At 41.2% G+C, this 25477-nt stretch overlaps 1 protein-coding gene across 1 annotated transcript in view; it reads right to left on the bottom strand.

Moving 5' to 3' along the window:
* Positions 1 to 7313: 7313 nt before the first annotated feature.
* Positions 7314 to 25477, bottom strand: part of LOC141049888 (extracellular calcium-sensing receptor-like) — a 40156-nt gene continuing 21992 nt past the window's right edge. The window contains exons 5-6 of the mRNA XM_073546728.1: positions 10075 to 10198; positions 7314 to 8224 (exon numbers count right to left, since the gene is read on the bottom strand). Of these exons, the coding sequence (XP_073402829.1) occupies positions 7314 to 8224; positions 10075 to 10198 (1035 nt within the window). The remainder of the gene's footprint in view (positions 8225 to 10074; positions 10199 to 25477) is intronic.

Here is a 25477-nt window from a genome sequence, read left to right as displayed (position 1 = left end):
CCCCTCTGGGGGAAGGAGATCAATCAAGCCAGCTATGATAATGCTGTAGAGTGTGGCCAGCAGGCATACGGGAACAGTTTGCCCTGTGATGTTGTCACGGAAGAGACAGACAGGGTCAGACAGCTGCAGAGGGGAATCATGCAATTGAGGTTGGGGCTGTTCCAGCAGAGGCAGTGCTACCAGATTGCTGTGGCTATGGTCACTGTCACACCCAGTGGTAGCAACAAGGTCACAGGGACCATTCGGGGTTCCGAAGTATTCCTGTCTTCAGACCAAGTGACTACCGAGTCAGATGGAGGCTAGGAGACATAGTCCTGGGGAACTGACAGAAGACCTGGCAGTCCAGTCTATTCTGGCCAAGTCCAGTCAGGGGTGTGAGGGGGTGTTGGAAACTGATGACAGCATGAAAGCTCACAAGGAGCAGGCAGCACAGCCTCCCTTGGACTCAGACCTTGAACGGGTGTTCTTGGACCAAAAACGGCTGTACCAGCTTACTGACATTTGTGCAACACCTGTCAGTGTGTAGGTAAGAGCAGCACCCTGAAGCCCCACTAGTAACTCTGCCCATTATTGAAGAGCCTTTCGGGAGGGTGACTGTGGATTTGGTTGTCCTGATGGTCACTCCCAGCAGCTACAGAAAATGCTACGTACTGACGGTAGTAGACTATGCCACCCAGTACCTGGAAGCTGTAGTCTTGTCATTCATTCAGGCCGACATTATGGCCACCGCCTTACTGGAAATTTTCTCCAGGATGGATTTTCCCCAGAAAATGCTTATTGATGGCGTGGCCCAGTTCATGTAGCAGCTGATGTAGTCCCTCAGTAGGCAGATACAGGTGCAACATCTGGTGACCAGACCTCACCACCCACAAACTAACAGCCTGTGTGAATGGTTCAATGGCACACTGAAGCAGATGATTAAGATGTTGGTCGACTCCCACGGGTCATGCAGTTTGCCTACTTAGAGGTTCCACAGGCTTCAATGGGGTTCTCCCCTTTGAGCTGCTGAATGGGCAACATGTGAGGAGGCTTCTGGCTCTGGTTAAAGAGGTCTGGGAAGGAGATTTAGCCACATGGAGAGTGGCAGTGATTGAGTGTGCCTTGCGCTTCCATGACTAGATGCAGGCCATGGCGCAGCTGGTGCACAGTAATATGGCAAGAGCCTAGGCTGTTGAGAAGCGATGGTACAACCAGAATCCTTGTGACAGGTCCTATCTTGTGGGCTATAAGGTGTGGTTCTGGTCGCTGTGCCGTAGGACAAGCTTCAGGAGGCTTGGGAGGACCTGTATCTTGTGCACCACCCGCTCAACTCTGTAATGTACCTGGTCCCCCTGGACCACAACTGTGGAAGGTGGAAGGCCTTCAACGTGAACGTGATGAAGGCACCGCATTTAGACTCCACGATTCCACAGCGATGCCATTTGGCATGAAGAATGCCCCTGACACTTTTCAGTGGACTTGCAGGGAACTTGGCTGCGTACCTCGATGACATTGCCATCTTCAGTCCCACCTGGGAGGTTCACCTAGAGCATCTTGACCATTAATCCGGAAAAGTGACAGCTGGGTATGAGTGAGGTTCATCCACTACCTGGTACACCGGGTAGGCAAGGGACTCTAAAGCTGGAGTCCTGAAAGATGGATGTGATTGCATCCTGGCCCACCCGAAGGATCAAGAAACAGGTGATATCCTTCCTGGGCACTGCAGGGTATTATAGGAGGCTCCTCCCCCACTATAGTAGTCTGGCAAAGCCATTGATGGATCTCATAAAGGAGATTCCCTCTGCAGTTGATTGGACAAATGACTGTGGGATGGCCTTTCAGGCACTGAAGACCTTTTCAGCTACAAGCAGCCGAGTTTATATAGCAGTTTGTAATACAGACGTCCATGACTTTGGCCTCGGTGCTGTGCTCAGCCAGGTCGACTCTAAGGGCCATGAAAACCCCATTTTGTACCTGAGCTGGAAGCTCCTGCTGAGGGAGGTGGCCTATGCCACAGTGGAGAAGGAATGTCTGGCAACTGAGTAGGCCATGCAGCATCTGCAGCTATACTTGTACGGTCGCCAATTCACTGTGGAAATGGAACACAAACCCCTCAGCTGGTTACACACCGTATCTGGAACAAATGGGAGATTGCAGTACCAATTTGCCATTCATCACAAGAGGAGACGTGACCACGGTAAAGCCAATGGGTAAGCCTGACTAGGGAAGATTTCAGACGGACGTGTGGGGAACACCGGAAAGTGCGGACCCCTAGCGCCCTCTAAAGGAGTTATGAACCATCTTAAGGTTTGAAGTCTTTAGCTGATAGAGGCTAGGGGAGGGGATTTAGGTTCAGTCCAGAGGGTAGGAGGGGAGTGACCCAAAGGGAATAAAGGCTATGTAAGGCCATGTGGTCCTTCTCTATCATGCATGTGGTCCACTTAGAAAGGGGGGTCACATTGCGTAATATCCTGTGAAGGAGCTAGAAGGGGCAGCCCATGCCCCTTGCAGTCCAAGGCACACGTGGTCAAACACCAATCCGGTAATTGACACAATCCATCTGCTTGTTCTTTTGTCCTACCCCTATCTGTATTTGCATATCTGACCATTGTATATGTATAACCATCATGTATATAGTGTATTGTCTAGTGTACCCTTAAGGCGATTAAATATATAATTTGACCTTGGGCTGCTCATTTATTTCGATCCACGAATCCACACGTCTGTATTCTCAGTTTAACTTTCCATGCTTCCAGGGCTGGTTTCTGGCCAAATATAATCCCATTAACTGATTGGGCTTATATCTAACGAGGAACTGGTGGCAGTCCTACTGGGCTGGCAGTGTTCTGTTTTACTGGTGCTAGTGAAAGAGGCATTTCAGCCTGTCGGTGTTGTGAGTGTGGAGCATTGTCAGTGACTACGTGGGCCACATCTTCTCTCTCCCCATGCCTCCCAGGGCAGTGTGGAGAGGGAGTGCCTGTGTAAAACTGTACCAAGCTGACCTTATATGCCCCCAGGGGGTGTGGAACATCACATTGGTGAAAGTGGGGAGACAAGTATTTTAACAAATGATTAGTTATGGAGATCCTTGATATGTCACTGCATTTCTTCTGTTTTGCTCCTAAAAATCTAAGTTTTAATTTGTATTTTTTGTCAGCATTTTGTAAATCTACCATTGGCTTTCAACATTACATGAATCCTTGTGGACATGCTCCTGATCAGATTCAAGCATTTCTTGACCAAAATCTGATCCCGGGTCTCTTCTACAAGCTTCCAAAGTTGAGGCATAGGTCGACTAACTTGGGTATGTTTTTCTTCAACTCTACTCACCAGTGTTCCATGGATTTAGGTCTGGGGACTGTGGGGGCTATTCCAACACCTCTACTTCTTTGTTATTGAACTATTTGTTCTCTAATCTCACAGTATGTTTTGTGTGATTGTCCTGCTGGAACACTAAGTTGACCTTTTCATACTCATAGTACTCGAGTGTACAAAATAACTAGTTTTGCTTAGCATTGAGACATCATTAATCCTGGTCATGTACCCAACGCCTTTGACTGAGATACAACCCATATCATCAGACTTCATCCACCAAACTTGACAGTACCTTCAATTTCTCTATCCATTAACCCTTTTTACCTTGATTCTTTCTGACCTATTTGCACCCATCACACCCCAGTCTATTGATTTTTGTCCCATTGCTCCAAATCATCCGTTTCCTATCTTCTACTGTCAAGTTTTCGTACTTTTTTGCAAACATGAGCCTGTGCTTCTTATGACAATATTGAAGTTGAGGATTCTTCACCTTTTTTCGGGCAACCGTTCCAGACTTGTGTCCATCGCGTGGTGCTTGCATGGACATCTGTGATCTCACTATTACGAAGCATAAGAGCCACCTCCACTGCCATGTTTATCGTGCCAGATAGACTTTGGGATAAGCTAACTTGTTGACTTTGATATTTTGCCTGGACGTCCACCTGGATGGACTTCATTTCGTATTCTTCCAGCTGCCATGGCGTTCACATAATACAGTTTGGCAATTTTAATGGCCAAGAGATCGCTATCAATGAGCTAAATGATGCTGTTTCTCTTTTGTTGGGGAAACATCTTCATGTCTGCTCCTCGATTCAAGACAGTTACCCTTTGTTTGAAAGTCATCCTAATAACACACTGAGCTATTAGAGAATGTGAGGACAGGTTGTATTTTGTAGTATACAGGAATAGAAAAGATTTTTTTACCACCAGGAGCAAAACAATAGTAATGCAGTGGCATGACAAGAATCTGCAAAATTAATCATATGGTAAATAGCTGCAAGTCAAATTTATATATGAGATAGCCAAGATGACTGTCTATAAATTATGGTAGTCTGTAGTAGATGGTGAGATATGTAGTCTGAAAATCAAAAGTTCAAAACATTGTTACCATTTTGCTAGTTAGTGTGTCTAATACCTTGGAAATGTTTTGTACTCTTCTGCTGATTGATAACTTTGCACAATGAGATTCCTTGGCTGTGTTGTCAGCTGTTTCAGTCATTTGCTTTAGAGTGAAACTAAGAAAATGTAAGAATCTTACTAGAACAGTAAAACTTTCCATGGGCTTAATCAGAATCGCTGTAAATGACAATGGCCATGCGCTGACTATTATTTAACATAAATGTAAATGTGACTGGCTAGTTCTGAACCACAGCCCCAATTACAAGAGCGTGTTCACACTAATGCAACCACATTATTTTCAGTAAGCTATTTTTATTTTCTCCCTCAAAATTATTTCAGCTTGTTTCTCAATTGATTTGTGCAGAATATGAGTGACATTAAAGGTGGAAAAAAGTTTTGAAATACTTTTTTCTGGGTGTATGGGTGGACGACAAACTCACATTTAGTGGCCAGTGTCAGGCAGCTGCTCTAAAGGCAAATAAAATAATGAGTTGCATTAAAAGAGGCATAGATGCTCATGAGGAGAACATAATTTTACCTCTATATAAGTCACGAGTGTGACCACACTTAGAATACTGTGTACAGTTCTGGTCTCCGGTGTATAAGAAAGACATAGCTGAAATGGAGCGGGTGCAGAGAGGAGCGACCAAGGTTATTAGGGAACTGGGGGGTCTGCAATACCAAGAAGGGTTATTACACTTGGGGTTATTTAGTTTGGAGAATCAAAGGCTTAGGGGTGATCTTATTACAATGTATAAATATATGCGGGGACAGTACAAAGACCTTTCTAATGATCTTTTTACTCTTAGACCTGTGACGGGGACAAGGGGGCATCCTCTACGTCTGGAGGAAAGAAGGTTTAAGCATACTCACAGACGCGGATTCCTTACTGTAAGAGCAGTGAAACTATGGAGCTCTCTGCCATATGATGTTGTAATGAGTGATTCCCTACTAAAATTTAAGAAGGGACTGGATGCCTTTTTTGGAAAGTATAATATTACAGGGTATATACACTAGTTTCCTTAATATTGCGTTGATCCAGGGAGCTAGTCTGATTGCCGTGTTGTGGAGTGAGGAAGGAATTTTTTTCCCCAATGTGAAGCCTACTGTTTGCCACATGGGTTTTTTTTGCCTTCCTCTGGATCAACATGTTAGGGCAAGTTAGGACAGGATATGGGTTGAACTAGATGGACTTAAAGTCTCCCTTCAACCTTAATAACTATGTTACTATGTTACTATGTTTTTCTTCATTGGATTGTTTTACATTATAAAACCCTAGAATCTTTACAGGGTTTGAAGACTTTTCATATTCACTGTTTATGCTGAGAAACTGCTGTTTAGGTACAGTTATTGACATAGGTCCAAAATGGAATATGTAGGAGCATCTCGCAAAATTAGAATACCATCAAAAAGTTAATTTATTTCAGTTCTTCAATACAAAAAGTGAAACTCATATATTCTATAGAGTCATTACACACAGAGTGATCTATTTCACCTGTTTATTTCTGTTAATGATGATTATGGCTTACAGCCAATGAAAACCCAAAAGTCATTATCTCAGTAAATTAGAATACTTTATAACACCAGCTTGGAAAAATGATTGTAAAATCTGAAATATTGTCCTACTAAAATGTATATTCCGTAAATGCACTCAACATTTGGTCAGGGCTCCTTTGGCATCAATTACTGCATCAATGCGGCGTGACATGGAGACGATCAACCTGTGGCACTGCTGAGGGGTTATGGAAGCCCAGGTTGCTTTGATGGCAGCCTTCAGCTCATCTGCATTGTTGGGTCTGGTGTCTCTCATCTTCCTCTTGACAATACTCCATAGATTCTCTATGGGGTTAAGGTCAAGCGAGTTTGCTGGCCAATCAAGCACAGTGATTCTGTTTTTTCAAACCAGGTATTGGTACTTTTGGCAGTGTGGACAGGTGCCAAGTAGTCGGCAGAAGGAAGCTTCAAGTGCTCTAATATTTCCTGATAGACGGCTGCGCTGACTTTGGTCTTGATAAAACACAGTGGACCTACACCAGCAGATGACATGGGTCCCGAAACCATCACTGATTGTGGAAACTTAACACTAGGCCTCAAACAGCTTGGATTGTCTGTCTCTCCACTCTTCCTCCAGACTCTGGGACCTTGATTTCCAAGGTCCAGTGTGAAGTATCCACAATCAATGATGGTTTCAGGAGCCATGTCATCTGCTGGTGTAGGTTTACTGTGTTTAATCAAGACCAAAGTCAGCGTTGCGGTCTACCAGGAAATTTTAGAGCACTTCATGCTTCCCTTTGCTGACAAGCTTTTTGGAGAGGGAAATTTAATTCTCCAGCAGGACTTGGCACCTGTCCACACTGCCAAAACTACCAATTCCTGGTTTACAAACAACATTTCATGCACTGGTTGGGAGACCTGTGTTCTAAGGTCACCATACACAGCCATCGTCTCCTAGGTGAATGTTGGAGATGTTAGCCTGCATGAAATCAAAACTTAGTGTAATTTCAGTGTTATCCATCTGTTAACTACATGAAAATTCCACCACAGAAATAAAATATTGATATTTTATTTTTAAATGCTTATTACTAATATCTTCTGTCCTCATAGGATGTCAAGCACTGATCTGACCCAGAAGAATAAACCATATATTTAATGCAAACAAACAACGTACACAAAATCCCTCCTTTGTGGAGCATTCTTTAGAAGGAGCATCAGTTATCTATCTTTGGTAAAATATAATTATTTTTTTTCATAGCTTCATCTATTCAACTTTTGTCTCTTCTAGGGAATAATCAAGAGACATTGGTTAATGTTCAGTGCAAGGGAGAAATTTTACATGTCCCTTTACATTGGTTGAAATGCATTGGAGGCAAACTGAACCTTTGGCCCAGTTGACTTAATTCCTAGCCATGCTTTGTATTTTTCTTCATGAGAAATTCTCTAGAGTTCGTCTTAGGTTTGAGCAATATGATGTAACATTTTGGAAAAAACATACAGATGACCAAAGCCCAACTGGAGGACAAGATGGCAAAGATCTCCATAGCCACTGTGTACTTGCCTTGAGCACTGAGCGAGGCAGGGACATAAGATATCCAAACACTAAGGAATGCCAACAGACTGAATGTAATGAACTGGGCTTCATTGAAGCTATCGGGAAGTCTTCGAGCCAGGAAGGCTACAACAAAACTGATTGTGGCCAGAAGAAAGAGATAACCCAACATCATCCAGAAGGTAATGGGTGAACCTTCATTACACTCAACAATTATTACACTAGGCTTTGCTTCAGCATTACTTTGGGGAAACGGAGGTGATTTAAACAACCAACTAATGCATAAAATGAACTGCATAAAAGTACATAGCAGTATAATAACATAGGATATTTTAGGATTGGTCCATCTCCTTAAATTGCTTCCTGGCTTTGTTGCCATGAATGCTAACACCACCATGATAGTTTTTGCCAAGACACAAGAGATACAGAGGGTAAAAGCCAAACCAAATACAGCTTGACGAAGAAGACACGTCTCGAATTTTGGAAATCCTATAAAAAGCAAGGAGCAAAGGAAACAAAGGGACAAGGACACGAGTAAAAGGCAACTCAGGTAGTAGTTATTGGCTTTCACTATGGGAGTCATTTTAAACTTAATGTAGAGCTGCAAAATAAGAACAGGAATGAGGACAGATGCAGAACTTGTAGAAGCCAAAGTTACACCCAAGGTTTCTTCATAGGACAGATATTCTAAGGGTTTCAGGAGACACAGGTCTTTTTGAGCATTTGGCCATTGATTCCATGGACACCGAATGCAGTCAACTGAGTCTACAATATAAAATCTTCAATTAAAATCACATTACAAATAAAAATCTGCCCACATTTGTAACATTAACTTTTTCTTTAAGTTCCAGCATTGAATCTTCTCTCTGGACCATCTAAGCTATGAGTCTAATAATGGAAAATTTGGCAGGGCGGCACATAGTAAATGTGTGCATCAAAACAGCTTTCCGAGTAAGTATATCGCTCAGCCCCTTACTGGTCTTGTTTCCTGTTTTTCGTTTTGCTTAATTGTTTTCATTCACATTATGATTTCTAATTGTGAACTGATCTGTTGTGATCCAGACCACTCTTTGGCTTTTCCATTCTACTGCCTGACCTCCATTTGCTGACCCTAGGCTTAATTGAGTACATTTACCTCTGTTTCCACCTGACCTCCCTTATTGACTAGCAGAGCTCGATACGATTAACAAATTCAAAATCAATTCTACTGAAATTTTATAAAAATAAATTTTCTCTGGAATGCAGATATTTTTTGCAATTTGCTAGATACGAATTCAGCAATATGGTGGCAGGCTGGTTGTCATTTTGGCGAACTGTAGAGGGCTGGCAAAAGGTTAAAAAAGCAAAAATAACTCACAACTTACTGCATTCCTCCTCTGCTTACTTTCTTCCCCTGTACAGTCCTTGGCATCTCTACTTGCCATCGCCGTGAACTGAAACCCCAGGCATCTTCATGCTACACCAGAACTTCCAGCCATGACTAGGCTCGGGATGTCCTTGCACATGCATGGTCTAGAGAGCTTGTTGTAAGGTCGTGGTGCATGCAGTGATGTCCTGGGATTGAAAGACTCTGCCTAGTGTGAAGATGCTCAGGGTTTCAATGCATATGCGTGTTGTAAGATTGTAGCAATGACATGTGCCATGACCTACTGATATGCACTGTAGGCTGGAACTTCTTGTTCCGAGGTCCAGGACATTCTTCTGTGTGCATAGGGACGTCCAGTGTCAAGATACAGCTGGAAGTTCAGTCCTAGCATCTGGATGCTCGGAGGTTCAGTGCATGGTTGTGTTTAGAAAATGCACCAAGGTGACAGTGAGCAGCAGAGGTGAGGGATGAAGTGACTTTTAGTTTTCTTTTTTATACTTCTTATGTTTACCATATTTGTTTTATTTTTTTCTAGACCAAGCAGCATAATAAGGAACATTCAATTTGCTGCAAATCATTTCTCAGTAAAATCTGTGTGATTTAGCTAATTGAAATCTTGCTGTCTCGACTGACCAATGCTCTGTAAACTGCATTCCTTTTTCTTTGCCTCTTTCTGTATTCCCACTGGTCGCTTCTGATATTAACTGTCTTGTGTAATTCCAACCCAAGTCAGTCGCGTCTGTCTGTGCATCTGCTAGATGTTACCTAAGGATTCACTATTCAAGAAAACTTAGAACTTCTTGATCCGCATAACATGCCCCAAAACACAGTTGTAGGAAAGAGAGATTTTTTTTTTTCGATTGATATCTAGGTAGGTACAGGGCAATTGCAGTAAGTAGGCTGTATGAAAAATATTGGTTGCTGTATGATTTCTTTAAATATTGTAGTGATAATCAAATATGATTTCATATAAAAGATCTCCAGTGGGATGACCACCATGGTTATTCATGGTCCATTCATGGAAGCTCTCATAGAGAATTACCATCCGTAATGTAAATGTAGGTCACGTGAATGTTGGAGAACTGCTAAATTCTTGTTGGCAAAGACAAGATCCGTCAGGAAACATAGACTCTCTTAGTGATTCAATATCTATAGACAATGTTGGGCAGTCAATTTTTAGATTTCATGACCGGTAGTTACTGCCCAATTGGGAAATTCTGAATGTTACAGGATGATGTTCTTTTCTTACCTGTTTGATTGGAAATCTCTCCTTGAGGGCAAGGAATACATTGGAAACAGCAAATGGGTTGACCTCTTATAGGAGCTTTCCTGAAGCCTCTAGGACAGCTCTCACTGCAGATGGAAACTGGTGGCTGTAGGAAAAATAGAAAATCACTCTTCATTATTTTTTCTCCATTTAAGATGTTTTCAGTTTGGTGACTGATGTTCCTCCCTATAAACATTTGGATTAATAGAAAGCTATAGCAATTAATAACTATTTGTTTCCTGTCCTTGTGTAAGGAGAAGGCCGGTCCCCTCTGTTTTGTCCCTCCTCCTTCTGTGTGGCCCCTGTGCACTTCATATACATATGTTAGGTACCTGTATGTTTTATGTGTCATTATCCTGTGTTTTTATTGTAATGTGAGGCTTGTCATGTAATGTAACGTTTGATATGTGTTTATGCGAAGTTTGCATTGTTCCTGATGTAATCTATGTTGGAGATGTTCCATATGTATTACTGTTGTTGGCTTAGGGAAAGCAACAGTTAAAAATAAGGGTTGGCCCAGCAGCAGAGGGGGTTGGACCTGCAGCCACAAAGAGAGAGGAAGCTGCTGCTTTCTAAGAACTGCCCAGGTACGTTGGACAGGGCAGATGTGGTTTACAGATGGGGCACTGCCAGATCCCCCCAGACAGGAGAGGTCTGTTGCCCTGAAATTCAAGGACTTCAGGGACACCAAGGACTCCAGGGACTCAAGAGGGGTCCCAAAAACTACAAGGCTAAGGACTGCAGGACTGGCCCCAGGACTCTGAAAGGGCCTCCGCTTCTGAAGGGGTTATCCCCGGCGTGTGGAATTCCACTAATCCTTGGCTGCTGCAACTGCTGTGGGTGCGGTTGGAAAGTGTGACAGGGAGAGAGTAGGAAAACCAGTGTTGTACTCCTGCCTTACTTCCTCATCACTGTTCAAAAAAAGTTATTTTCCCTGCTGTACAACGGCCTCCTTCTGGACTCTTATTCATCTGGACCGCTGTGACAAGAGGAGAAGGTAATTTGTGGGGAAAGAACTATGTTGGTCCAGTCTGTCTATATGCAAGGGATAGTGTGCTCAGTGGACGCTGCCTATGTACTGTATCTTTAAATAACCCAGCCACCACTACCCCGGTCACCCTTGTTACACTAGCACAAACACCTGGCCTTTCTCTCTTCTCCTATTGCTACCTTTGTTTGTAGTGGTACATGTCATAGTTCTCAGGTAGCCAAGTAAACTCCCTTGACATCACCACCCTAGACCTTTAAAGGGTAGCTTTGGCTGACGCCAGGTGCTTAGGTGTTAATTAGCATTGTTTCAGTAGCCTCAAATTTATCAGGAGTTTGTTGCTTATTCACCTTGACCACGCTTAGCCAGGTGTCTGTCATCTTTTCAGCTCATCCTGAGATATCTCCAAACTCAATACAGTTTACTTAGGTTTTGTCCACACCAACTTCTCAGCAAGTTACCAACTTAACACAACTGTTCATACCGGGTCTCATTAATCAACGGAATCCAAAGATACCAAACTACATCTACTTCTTTGCTATATTGCTGTTTTCAACCATTGATCTGTAGGAATATTTTAGACTTCCTTTACATCTTGATTAATCTTGTGTTTATTCATTGTTCTTCTGGAAGATTCATGTGATCAACTGGTTCTCTTCTGAGATTTACCATTTCCCTATACTTTGACTGTTCCTGTTTATATTCACATATCCAATTCTGCTTCAGTAGTAAGGGGGCTGTATGTCTCGTCAAAAAGAAATCTGACTGGTGCCATGCCCCTATCAAAGTGTATCAAACACGACCCTCTTATATCAATTTGATATCAAATTGTTATAAGAGGGTTGTGTTTGATACACATTTATATCAATTTGATATAAATTTGATATAAAAGATGTTGTATCAAAGGACAAAATATTTATATGTCCAATTATTTTCTTTTTTATAGGCATTTTAATAAAGTAGGATAAAAGGGTTGTGATTGAATCACTTTTATATCAATCACTATTGTTTGATATAAAAGGCTGTGTTTGATACGCTTTTATATGACCAATAAAGGCTCCCTTTTATAGCCTTTTTATACAGTAATTAGTATTGATTCATTGGGCATATTATTTATATGGCCAATATTTTAATAAAGGAAACATTTTATTCGAATTGTAAATAAAAATGAGAGACGCCATTTTTATAAAAAAGATAATAGTGTTTATTGAACAACAATCAAATACATTTTACTAAAGCATTACATTTGACATTTACACTGTCATTTTAGAAGCACAATCAATTTCATTTTATTTATCACACAGAGCTGCAGTTAATCAAATCAATACATATTTCTTACATAATGATTTCTTACATAATAATTTAATGCATTACAATTGAACAGAACCAATGTTACATAGTGAGCCACATGGATTGTAGTAACGGGAGAGTACTTTTTTTAGGCATCAGTGGACCTTGTGTGATACCTAATGGTGAGAAGTGTAAAGGACGGGTAACCCGGCTGGGGGTGGATAGGGCTCGAGGATTATACGCGCCATCAGTTTCATTCATGGGCATTTTTAATTTATCTAAATGTGCTCTAGTAGTGGAATTACCCACAACTGTGGATGGCATATTTAACTCGGCCATAGCATGCATAAATGTATTCCAGCCCCTTGGTAAATTCCTGCCGGTTAGGGCATGGCTCTGAGTTGTGTTACGCACCAAATCCAGCATATTAGAACCGGGTATTACAATACCTTTGAAAATAAACTCGCTTTTATCATTCCACGATACAATATTTGTGTTTTGCAACATCTTGTTTAGTAGAAGTTCTGCATTCTTTTTATATCGTAGGCTTACACGACTTACAATTTCATTGACAGCGGGACATTTATCAACCTTTTGATTTGACAATTGTTGGTGATCAGATTCTGGAGTGTTAATGATCTTTAAAGTTGATAGTTCCTTAGCATCTTTTTTAGTATGAACCAATTATCTCTGCAGTACATCTCTATATTTTTTAATTTTCACGTCGTACGGTATGTCACGACGCTGTAAAATCTCACTAATTTCACCATCAAGACGTTGGATAACGCTTTGGCGTAAGTTGTCTGTAATAGGGGGCTGAAGTTTGATTAGCTCCTGCTTGGGAACAAGATACATTTTCTCAGTATGTTCCATTATTTGCCGGTAAGAAGGCTTGTTATTATCGGGATCGCAAAGCCTAAAAGAGGACCTATAAAGCCACCAGTCTGCTTTAGTAGCTGCTTCTTTTTCTTTATGCTGTGAGATTTATTACTCATGGTTTTTATAGCTTTTCGCCACATTTTTAATATATTTCTTTGTCGCTCTTTCAGAGGGATTTTTTAAGAGCTTCCAGTTACTCCGTATTCTCTCGGACATCTTTACAACACTATGGCCACAGTGTAGAATGTCTGATTTTGTTTATAATTCACTTTTTTAGAAGTGTTTTTCTCTTGAACATACACAGCCGGTAACGCTGGAGGAAACAGACCCGCCCTCAAGCGAAGATCCTCAGGGGTGTCGGCTCTTAAGTCTAGCAACAAATACCCATAAGGCACCCGCGTGGCATCCTCAAAAGCTTCTAAGAAATAGCGGGTTTTTCCTTGATACATTTGTCACGCTAGTGTTACAATCTGCAATTTATCCTGAGGGTTATTAAAAAGGACCATGTACTTTGTGTTTAAATTTATCATTCGACTTTTCTTTCCTTGACAAAATATGTTTTGTACCAGGTAGAAAATGCTGAGGTTTCTGTGGTGGACATAGTTGGTAAATGCTTTTTCTATTTCGCAGTTATCACTAGCACTCTCCATGAGATCATCAACAATGGTCAAATTTACCTTTTCAGGAGGGAATAATTCATCATCTATGAATGTAGGCGGCAGACCCTCCACAAATCTGATGAAGGGAAAAGAAAGAGCGATTTCATCATATAGTTTCTGCCAGCAGGAATAAAACCAAACAATATTATCAGGTTTATGAGAAAAATGAGTGTCAGTATTATGTAACAATTGTTTTACAAAGTAACTTTTTCCAGAATTAGACGGGCCTGCTGGAATACACGAGAATGGATGTTGCAAACGTGGGTCCATCATGAGTCACAATTAATATCCAAATGGTACGGTGGTAAAATCCCCTAATAGTCTGCGCTTTGTGTAAACACACTTTTGGGTTTTTCGAAGAAGTCTTGTCTCAACGGACCAGTACTTTTTATTTTTCACAATGCCGGGCAGCTCGACGACAATACGTTTCTGCGTTTCAGAATCAGAATTACGCGGGTAGTCCAGAACAAGATCTTTTAGACTGCTGAAATTAATAGATTGAGCATTACCAACATTTAATGTTATTCCCTTCACTTTTAAGACCGTTTTACCGGTGTTGAGTTTGTATCCGTAGGTCTTTGGGCCGGCAGATACAAACTCAGTGATGTAAGTGTCATCAGGTATCTCACTGGTCAATTCCCCCAGGTAATCACCTAAAGGAGGACTCCACTCACCTTCTCTCTGCCCAAAGATAACAGAATCAGTATCGTGATAAGGGCACCTTTCCTGCAGCCGGTCTAGCAGAGAGTAAAGCTCTAGTCTAGCATACGCTGTTGTAAAACAGGCTTTAAAAATGTTTGTGTTCTTGTTGATGGTGTGGTGCCCTTCTGTATATTTCCAATCTATTGTTGTGGTTTGATCATCAATAAAATGCAATATCGAAACATCGTAATACGGTAAAAAAAATGTTGAAACAGTTCATCAGGATCGCTAATAATGCTGGTACATGGTAAATTAGATTTCTGGGCAAAGTTTCCCCATAAAGAATTTAAGAAAAGTTTGGAGATCTGTCTCTTAGCAGGGTTCTCTCCTATATGTTCAGAGCGTAACTGCACCCCTTCTTTGTCAAGAAAGGAATCAATGTACTGTGTTTCTTACTGTCATCAGTGCACAGCTGGGATAACCTGAGGCCTCCTACTTATCCCTAAGATGTAATTTAATGTACCGAGAAAACAGGCGATCACTGGTTTTAGGAAAATCCCAAATTTCATAGATGTGGGCTATCCTATCGCCTTTCTCTATGGCCATCTCAAGCTCTATAGTGCACCATGTACCTGTCAGAGCCCCCTCTTCATCACTATGTGTACATTCCTCTGTCTGCGAATTTACAGAGCATGTGTAGCAAAGAGGAAACAATAATTTTCTGTTGAGTTTTACCGGTAGAACAGGAAAAAATAAATCCCTCGGAGGGTAGACCTTGACTTTGGCAATACCAAAGTAATTTTTAATGAACCCAAAACCCTCATAGATAATGTATGGATGACCAACGGGGTATGTTTTAGTTTTGTTTAAAAGGGATACAGGCTGGTGAAATCATAATAATGTAGTGTCTCCCCAGGTTTCAGTTGGTGATAAAGTTTAATGGCATTAGTACGTCCCCCATAAAGAGCATCGCGGGGGTCTAAAGGGGTAGGGAATTCCATTTGGAGAAGAAATGATTGAAGATTAGAATCTTTTTGATTCATTTCATTCCATTCATGTTCCCACAGTACTCTCATGGTGTAGCCACACCACTGCCGGTAACGCTTTTTAGCTAAAAAGGCATAATATAATTGACCATAGGAGGTGTTTGTGACCTTATTTGCATCATATTCATTATAGCAGATTCGGCACCCATGATAAAAGCACCCCTGAAATTCGAATGCAATATGTCTGTCGTTAACATAGGCATAACCGTCTAAAAAATATTTCCCAACTCGTTTTTCACCCCCTCTTAAAGCATGTTGGATATTTTGTCAAGGAAAGAAAAGCCGCATGATATATTTAAACACAAAGTACATGGTCCTTTTTAATAACCCTCAGGATAAATTGCAGATTGTAACACTAGCATGACAAATGTATCCAGGAAAAACCCGCTATTTCTTAGAAGCTTTTGAGGATGCCACGCGGGTGCCTTATGGGTATTTGTTGCTTGACTTAAGAGCCGACACCCCTGAGGATTTTCGCGTGAGGACGGGCCTGTTTCCTCCAGCGTTACCGGCTGTGTATGTTCAAAAGAAAAACACTTCTAAAAAGTGAATACGGAGTAACTGGAAGCTCTTAAAAACAGTGGTGAAGGCCCCGCCTTCTATCAGAAAATCTATTTTGTGCAATGGGAGTCATGATTTCATTACAGCTATAGGGGAGATTGCATTAATCATCTTAAAAGGTCGAATCCCTCTGAAAGAGCGACAAAGAAATATATTAAATAAGTGGTGAAAAGCTATAAAAACCATGAGTAATAAATCTAACAGCATAAAGAAAAAGAAGCAGCTACTAAAGCAGACTGGTGGCTTTATAGATCCTCTTTTAGGCTTTGCGATCCCGATAATAACAAGCCTGCTTACCGGCAAATAATGGAACATACTGAGAAAATGTATCTTGTTCCCAAGCAGGAGCTAATCATACTTCAGCCCCCTATTACAGACAACATACGCCAAAGCGTTATCCAATGTCTTGATGGTGAAATTAGTGAGATTTTACAGCGTCGTGACATACCGGATGACGTGAAAATTAAAAAATATAGTGATGTACTGCAGAGATACTTGGTTCATGCTAAACAAGATGCTAAGGAACTATCAACTTTAAAGTTCATTAACACTCCAGAATCTGATCACCAACAATTGTCAAATTCAGCCGTTGATAAAAGTCCCGCTGTCAATGAAATTGTAAGTCATGTAAATCCACGATATAAAAAGAATGCAGAACTTCTACTAAACAAGATGTTGCAAAACACAAATATTGCATCGTGGAATGATAAAAGTGAGTTTATTTTCAAAGGTATTGTAATACCCGGTTCTAATATGCTGGATTTGGTGCGTAACACAACTCAGAGCCATGCCCTAACCGGCAGGAATTTACCAAGGGGCTGGGATACATTTATGCATGCTATGGTCGAGTTAAATATGCCATCCACAGTTGTGGGTAATTCCACTACTAGAGCACATTTAGATAAATTAAAAATGCCCATGAATGAAACTGATGGCGCGTATAATCCTCGAACCCTATCCACCCCCAGCCGGGCGACCCGTCCTTTACACTTCTCAGCATTAGGTATCACACAAGGTCCGCTGATGCCTAAAAAAAGTATTGTTCCGTTACTACAATCCATGTGGCTCACTATGTAACATTGGTTCTGTTCAATTGTAATGCATTAAATTATTATGTAAGAAATATGATGCATATGTGTATAATATTAAATATACAAATTGTTATATATGATTGTAACACTTTTTGCAACACTTTATATTGTCTTGGATTAACTGCAGCTCTGTGTGATAAAAAAAATGTAATTGATTGTGCTTCTAAAATGACAGAGTAAATGTCAAATGTAATGCTTTAGTAAAATGTATTAGATTTTTGTTCAATAAACAATATTATCTTTTTTATAAAAATGGCGTCTCTCATTTTTATTTACAATTCAAATAAAATGTTTCCTTTATTAAAATATTGGCCATATAAATAATATGCCCAATGAATCAATACTAATTAATGTATAAAAAGGCTATAAAAGGGAGCCTTTATTGGTCATATAAAAGCGTATAAAACACAGCCTTTTATATCAAACAATAGCGATTGATATAAAAGTGATTCAATCACGACCCTTTTATTCTACTTTATTAAAACTCCTATAAAGGAGAAAATAATTGGACATATAAATATTTAGTCCTATTATACAACATCTTTTATATCAAATTTATATCAAATTGATATAAAAGTGTGTGAAACACAACCTGTTATGAATGAGTCACCGTAGGAGGCAAAAACAGAAATGCTAGCTAAGTCCAGAAAACCAGAGAAGTTGGCAGCTATCGGATTGCAGACCCCTGAACCTATCAACAACAACTAGCAGTAGCAGTGGGGGGTTCCTACGATGCCCTAGACCCCTCGATCACAGCCGGAGAACTGCCTAGCCTAAAGACAGAAAGGGAAATCTAAACTGCCCCAGAGCAGACCCCAAAGCAATAGGCAGCCCCCAACATATAATGACGGTGAAGCAAGAAGAAAAAACACTAACACAGATAGAAAGATAGACTGAGCAAATGATGGGGCCCAAGCTAACTAGACCGGACAGGATAGGAAAGCTGCTGTCTGCAATCCACAAAAAACCCTATCAAAACAAGAGCCAACTGACTGACAGGGAAAAAGGCCCTGAAGAAGCTAGGCTTCAAAAAGACTATGTCAGTACTCAGGTATTTTCTGAAGACAGAGCAAACTGACAAAAAAGGAATTCAGCTCACCCCAGCAGGGAATGGCAGAATCCAGAAAAGCAAGGCAAACTAAAACCAAAACACAAATGCAAAAAGGCAAAGCAGAAAACTTAGCTCTTGAGGAGCAGGAATCAGACTGGTCTCCTAGAATTCCACAGAGAAATCACCAGCGAGGCAGAAGGGCGTCGGCTGCCTTTTATCCAGTCAGAGATCCCCGTCGCCCAGTCATCCTCTCCCAGCTCAGGTGCTTGGTAATCAGCCTCACTACCTTCCTTCACCAGAAGAGGGAGTTCATCAGACCTCAATGGTGAAGGGGAAAATGAACTCATAACAACAACCCTTTTATTTTTGTTGAGTTAGGTGTGTAAATAGTGACCTTTGTTTTGCTCAAGTGAAATGATATTATCTATTGTATTGTAATGCTATATCCTGTCCTCTGTATTTTATTTTCGGCATTCCTGAAGTGCAAGCAGCCCAGAAAATACACACTGGTTTTATATTGACCAGTATTATATATATATTGATTTGATTAACTGCAGCACTGTGTGATAAATAAAATGTAATTGATTGTGCTTCTAAAATGACAGTGTAAATGTCAAATGCAATGTTTTATAAAAATGTATTTGATTGTTGTTCAATAAACACTATTATCTTTTTTATAAAAATAGCGTATCTCATTTTTATTTACAATTCGAATAAAATGTTTCCTTTTTTAAAATAATGGCCATATAAATAATATGCCCAATGGCTATAAAAGGGACCCATTATTGGTCATATAAAAGCGTATCAAACACAGCCTTTTATATCAAACAATAGTGATTGATATAAAAGTGATTCAACCACGACTAGTGTTGAGCATTCCGATACCGCAAGTAACGGGTATCGGCCGATACTTGCTGTATCGGAATTCCGATACCGACTTCCGATATTTTTTCAATATCGGAATTCGGCATCGGAATCGGAAGTTCAAAGTTGATTGACAGCCTGACGTCATCATGATGCGCGGTGTGTGCGCATCATGATGCGCCGTCATTTCGGGCCTTCCGGGGGTCTCTGCCGGCCTGCCGGGGGCTGTGTGGACTGCCCGGGGTCTGTACCGGCCTGCCGGGGGGCTGTGCCGGCCTGCCGGTGGTCTGTGCACCCTGTGGGGGTCTGTACCGGCCTGCCAGGGGGCTGTGCCGGCCTGCCGGTGGTCTGTGCACCCTGTGGGGGTCTGTACCGGCCTGCCGGGGGGCTGTGCCGGCCTGCCGGTGGTCTGTGCACCCTGTGGGGGTCTGTACCGGCCTGCCGGGGGGCTGTGCCGGCCTGCCGGGGGGCTGTGCTGATGTCCGGGGGTCTGTGCAAGCATCGTCCGATGGGACTACAAGTCCCATCTGGCGATGCCTGCTACCATGACAGTGATTGACACATTAGCCAATGATGGGACAGTAGTAGTCCCATCATCCGGCTAATGTGTTAAATGTTAAAAAAAAAAAAAAAAAAAAATACTACATACATACTACATGCATGCTACATACATACTACATGCTACATACATACTACATATATACTACATGCATGCTACATACATACTACATGCTACATACATACTACATATATACTACATGCATGCTACATACATACTACATGCTACATACATACTACATGCTACATACATACTACATGCTACATACATACTACATATATACTACATACATACTACATACATGCTACATACATGCTACATACTGCATGCTACATACATACTACATACATACTACATACATACTACATGCATGCTACATACATACTACATGCTACATACATACTACATATATACTACATGCATGCTACATACATACTACATGCTACATACATACTACATATATACTACATGCATGCTACATACATACTACATGCTACATACATACTACATGCTACATACATACTACATGCTACATACAGTGGGGAAAAAAAGTATTTAGTCAGTCAGCAATAGTGCAAGTTCCACCACTTAAAAAGATGAGAGGCGTCTGTAATTTACATCATAGGTAGACCTCAACTATGGGAGACAAACTGAGAAAAAAAAATCCAGAAAATCACATTGTCTGTTTTTTTTTCATTTTATTTGCATATTATGGTGGAAAATAAGTATTTGGTCAGAAACAAGCAATCAAGATTTCTGGCTCTCACAGACCTGTAACTTCTTCTTTAAGAGTCTCCTCTTTCCTCCACTCATTACCTGTAGTAATGGCACCTGTTTAAACTTGTTATCAGTATAAAAAGACACCTGTGCACACCCTCAAACAGTCTGACTCCAAACTCCACTATGGTGAAGACCAAAGAGCTGTCAAAGGACACCAGAAACAAAATTGTAGCCCTGCAGCAGGCTGGGAAGACTGAATCTGCAATAGCCAACCAGCTTGGAGTGAAGAAATCAACTGTGGGAGCAATAATTAGAAAATGGAAGACATACAAGACCACTGATAATCTCCCTCGATCTGGTGCTCCACGCAAAATCCCACCCCGTGGGGTCAGAATGATCACAAGAACGGTGAACAAAAATCCCAGAACCACGCGGGGGGACCTAGTGAATGAACTGCAGAGAGCTGGGACCAATGTAACAAGGCCTACCATAAGTAACACACTACGCCACCATGGACTCAGATCCTGCAGTGCCAGACGTGTCCCACTGCTTAAGCCTGTACATGTCCGGGCCCATCTGAAGTTTGCTAGAGAGCATTTGGATGATCCAGAGGAGTTTTGGGAGACTGTCCTATGGTCTGATGAAACCAAACTGGAACTGTTTGGTAGAAACACAACTTGTCGTGTTTGGAGGAAAAAGAATACTGAGTTGCATCCATCAAACACCATACCTACTGTAAAGCATGGTGGTGGAAACATCATGCTTTGGGGCTGTTTCTCTGCAAAGGGGCCAGGATGACTGATCCGGGTACATGAAAGAATGAATGGGGCCATGTATCGTGAGATTTTGAGTGCAAACCTCCTTCCATCAGCAAGGGCATTGAAGATGAAACGTGGCTGGGTCTTTCAACATGACAATGATCCAAAGCACACTGCCAGGGCAACGAAGGAGTGGCTTCGTAAGAAGCATTTCAAGGTCCTGGAGTGGCCTAGCCAGTCTCCAGATCTCAACCCTATAGAAAACCTTTGGAGGGAGTTGAAAGTCCATGTTGCCAAGCGAAAAGCCAAAAACATCACTGCTCTAGAGGAGATCTGCATGGAGGAATGGGCCAACATACCAACAACAGTGTGTGGCAACCTTGTGAAGACTTACAGAAAACGTTTGACCTCTGTCATTGCCAACAAAGGATATATCACAAAGTATTGAGATGAAATTTTATTTCTGACCAAATACTTATTTTCCACCATAATATGCAAATAAAATGAAAAAAAAACAGACAATGTGATTTTCTGGATTTTTTTTTCTCAGTTTGTCTCCCATAGTTGAGGTCTACCTATGATGTAAATTACAGACGCCTCTCATCTTTTTAAGTGGTGGAACTTGCACTATTGCTGACTGACTAAATACTTTTTTTCCCCACTGTACATACTACATATATACTACATACATACTACATACATGCTACATACATGCTACATACTGCATGCTACATACATACTACATACATACTACATACATACTACATGCATGCTACATGCATGCTACATACATGCTACATACATACTACATGCTACATACATACTACATATATACTACATACATGCTACATGCTACATACATACTACATATATACTACATGCATGCTACATACATACTACATATATACTACATGCATGCTACATACATACTGCATGCTACATGCATACTACATACATGCTACATACATACTACATGCTACATACATACCACATATATACTACATACATGCTACATGCTACATACATACTACATACATACTACATACATGCTGCATGCTACATACATACTACATATATACTACATGCATGCTACATGCATACTACATATATACTACATGCATGCTACATACATACTGCATGCTACATGCATGCTACATACATACTACATACATACTACATGCTACATACATACCACATATATACTACATACATACAATACATTCATACAATACATACATAGACATACAGTACATATAACATAGAGTAACATACTTACCAATACTTGTCACATTGTTCCCCGAAGCCATTGTCTTTTCCGGAATAAATATTAACATAACAAACCACAAAAATACTCACCCACGATCCGAAGCAGTCCACGAGTGTGTCCCACGACGATCTTGGGTAGAGAACTGCAGCATCAGATGATGCTGCCGTTCTCTACGGGCTGCAGGAATCCAATGACGGAAGGTAGGTATCCTTCCGCACTGTATTCCTCCGCCACTTAAAAAAAAAAAAAGTCCCTAGTCTCACTTTATGCCATTGCTGCGTGGGAAATTCCCACACAGCAATGGCATAAAGTGAGACTAGGGACTTTTTTTTTTTTTAAGTGGCGGAGGAATACAGTGCGGAAGGATACCTACCTTCCGTCATTGGATTCCTACAGCCCGTAGAGAACGGCAGCATCAGCTGATGCTGCAGTTCTCTACCCAAGATCGTCGTGGGACACACTCGTGGACTGCTTCGGATCGTGGGTGAGTATTTTTGTGGTTTGTTATGTTAATATTTATTCCGGAAAAGACAATGGCTTCGGGGAACAATGTGACAAGTATTGGTAAGTATGTTACTCTATGTTATATGTACTGTATGTCTATGTATGTATTGTATGAATGTATTGTATGTATGTAGTATATATGTGGTATGTATGTAGCATGTAGTATGTATGTAGTATGTATGTAGCATGCAGTATGTATGTAGCATGCATGTAGTATATATGTAGTATGTATGTGGTATGTATGTAGCATGTAGTATGTATGTAGCATGCATGTAGTATGTATGTAGTATGTATGTAGCATGCATGTAGTATATATGTAGTATGTATGTAGCATGTAGTATGTAGCATGCATGTAGTATATATGTAGTATGTATGTAGCATGTAGTATGTATGTAGCATGCATGTAGTATATATGTAGTATGTATGTAGCATGTAGTATGTATGTAGCATGCATGTAGTATACATGTAGTATGTATGTAACATGTAGTATGTATGTAGCATGCATGTAGTATATATGTAGTATGTATGTAGCATGTAGTATGTATGTAGCATGCATGTAGTATATATGTAGTATGTATGTAGCATGTAGTATGTATGTAGCATGCATGTAGTATATATGTAGTATGTATGTAGCATGTAGTATGTATGTAGCATGCATGTAGTATATGTGTAGTATGTATGTAGCATGTAGTATGTATGTAGCATGCATGTAGTATATATGTAGTATGTAGCATGTAGTATGTATGTAGCATGCATGTAGTATGTATGTAGCATGCATGTAGTATGTATGTGGTATGTATGTAGCATGTAGTATGTATGTAGCATGCATGTAGTATATATGTGTTATGTATGTAGCATGTAGCATGCATGTAGCATGCATGTAGTATGTATGTAGTATGTATGTAGTATGTATGTGGTATGTATGTAGCATGCATGTAGTATGTATGTAGTATATATGTGGTATGTATGTAGCATGTAGTATGTATGTAGCATGCAGTATGTATGTAGCATGCATGTAGTATGTATGTAGTATATATGTAGTATGTATGTTGCATGTAGTATTTATGTAGTATGAATGTAGCATGTATGTAGTATGTAGTATGAATGTAGCATGTATGTAGTATGCATGTTGTATGTATGTAGCATGTATGTAGCATGTAATTTTTTTTTTTTTTTACATTCAACACATTAGCCGGATGATGGGACTACTACTGTCCCATCATTGGCTAATGTGTCAATCACTGTCATGGTAGCAGGCATCGCCCGATGGGACTTGTAGTCCCATCGGACGATGCCTGCACAGACCCCCGAAGCCTGCACAGACCACCGGCAGGCCGGCACAGCCCCCCGGCAGGCCGGCACAGCCCCCCGGAGCCTGCACAGACCACCGGCAGGCCGGCACAGCCCCCCGGCAGGCCGGCACAGCCCCCCGGAGCCTGCACAGCCCCCCGGCAGGCCGGCACAGCCCACCGGAGCCTGCACAGACCACCGGCAGGCCGGCACAGCCCCCCGGCAGGCCGGCACAGACCACCGGAGCCTGCACAGACCCCCTGGCAGGCCGGCACAGCCCCCCGAAAGGCCCGTACAGACCCCAGAGAGACTGTACAAGGCAAAAACAGGGTTTTTCTTATTCCGATACCGGAAGTCCCATAGACTTGAATGGGACTTCCGGTATTGGAATCGGCGATACCGATACTTTTTTTAAAGATCGGCCGATCCATTCCGATCCGATACTTTGAAGTATCGGACGGTATCGCTCAACTCTAATCACGACCCTTTTATTCTTTATTAAAAGGCCTATAAAGGAGAAAATAATTGGACATATAAATATTTTGCCCTATGATACAACATCTTTTATATCAAATTTATATCAAATTGATAGAAAAGTATATCAAGCGCAACCCTTTTATATCAATTTGATATCAAATTGATATAAGAGGGGCGTGTTTGATACACTTTGATAGGGTCGTGGCACCAGTCAGATTTCTTTTTGACGAGACATACAGCCCCTTACTACTTGCTTCATTCTAACTACTTACTCCAGTTGTTTGTTTGCCGTTCTGCATAGCTTTGAGATCAGGTCATCACCAATTTATGTATTTTCTTTCCATCAAGACTAAGGAGGAGCGAGTAGTGAAATACTCAGACTCACTGTACTCTTTACGAGTAGGTCCTAATACTCGGGTACTTGTAACGAGTATCGAGACCAATGTAAGTCTATGGCAAATGCGAGTAATGGGCAGAGAATGTGTGTGGAGAATGTGTGTGGGGGTCTGTGGGGCTGTGTGTGTGTGTGCGGGGCCTGTGCGGGCATCGTCAGATGGGACTACTTGTCACAGTGACAGCATTAGCAGATGATGGGAAAATAGTATTCCCATCATCTGGCTAATGTGGTGAATATAAAAAAAAAGACATACAGAAAATACAACATATAACATACAGTACATACACATAACATACAACACATAACAGAGTACGTACTCACCGCACACACCTAATTCCCCAA

This window comes from Dendrobates tinctorius, unplaced genomic scaffold (genome assembly GCF_039654945.1).
Source record: "Dendrobates tinctorius isolate UK_male_01 unplaced genomic scaffold, ASM3965494v1 ptg000151l, whole genome shotgun sequence".
NCBI lineage: Eukaryota > Metazoa > Chordata > Amphibia > Anura > Dendrobatidae > Dendrobates > Dendrobates tinctorius.
This window is presented reverse-complemented; position numbering and strand designations above follow the sequence as displayed.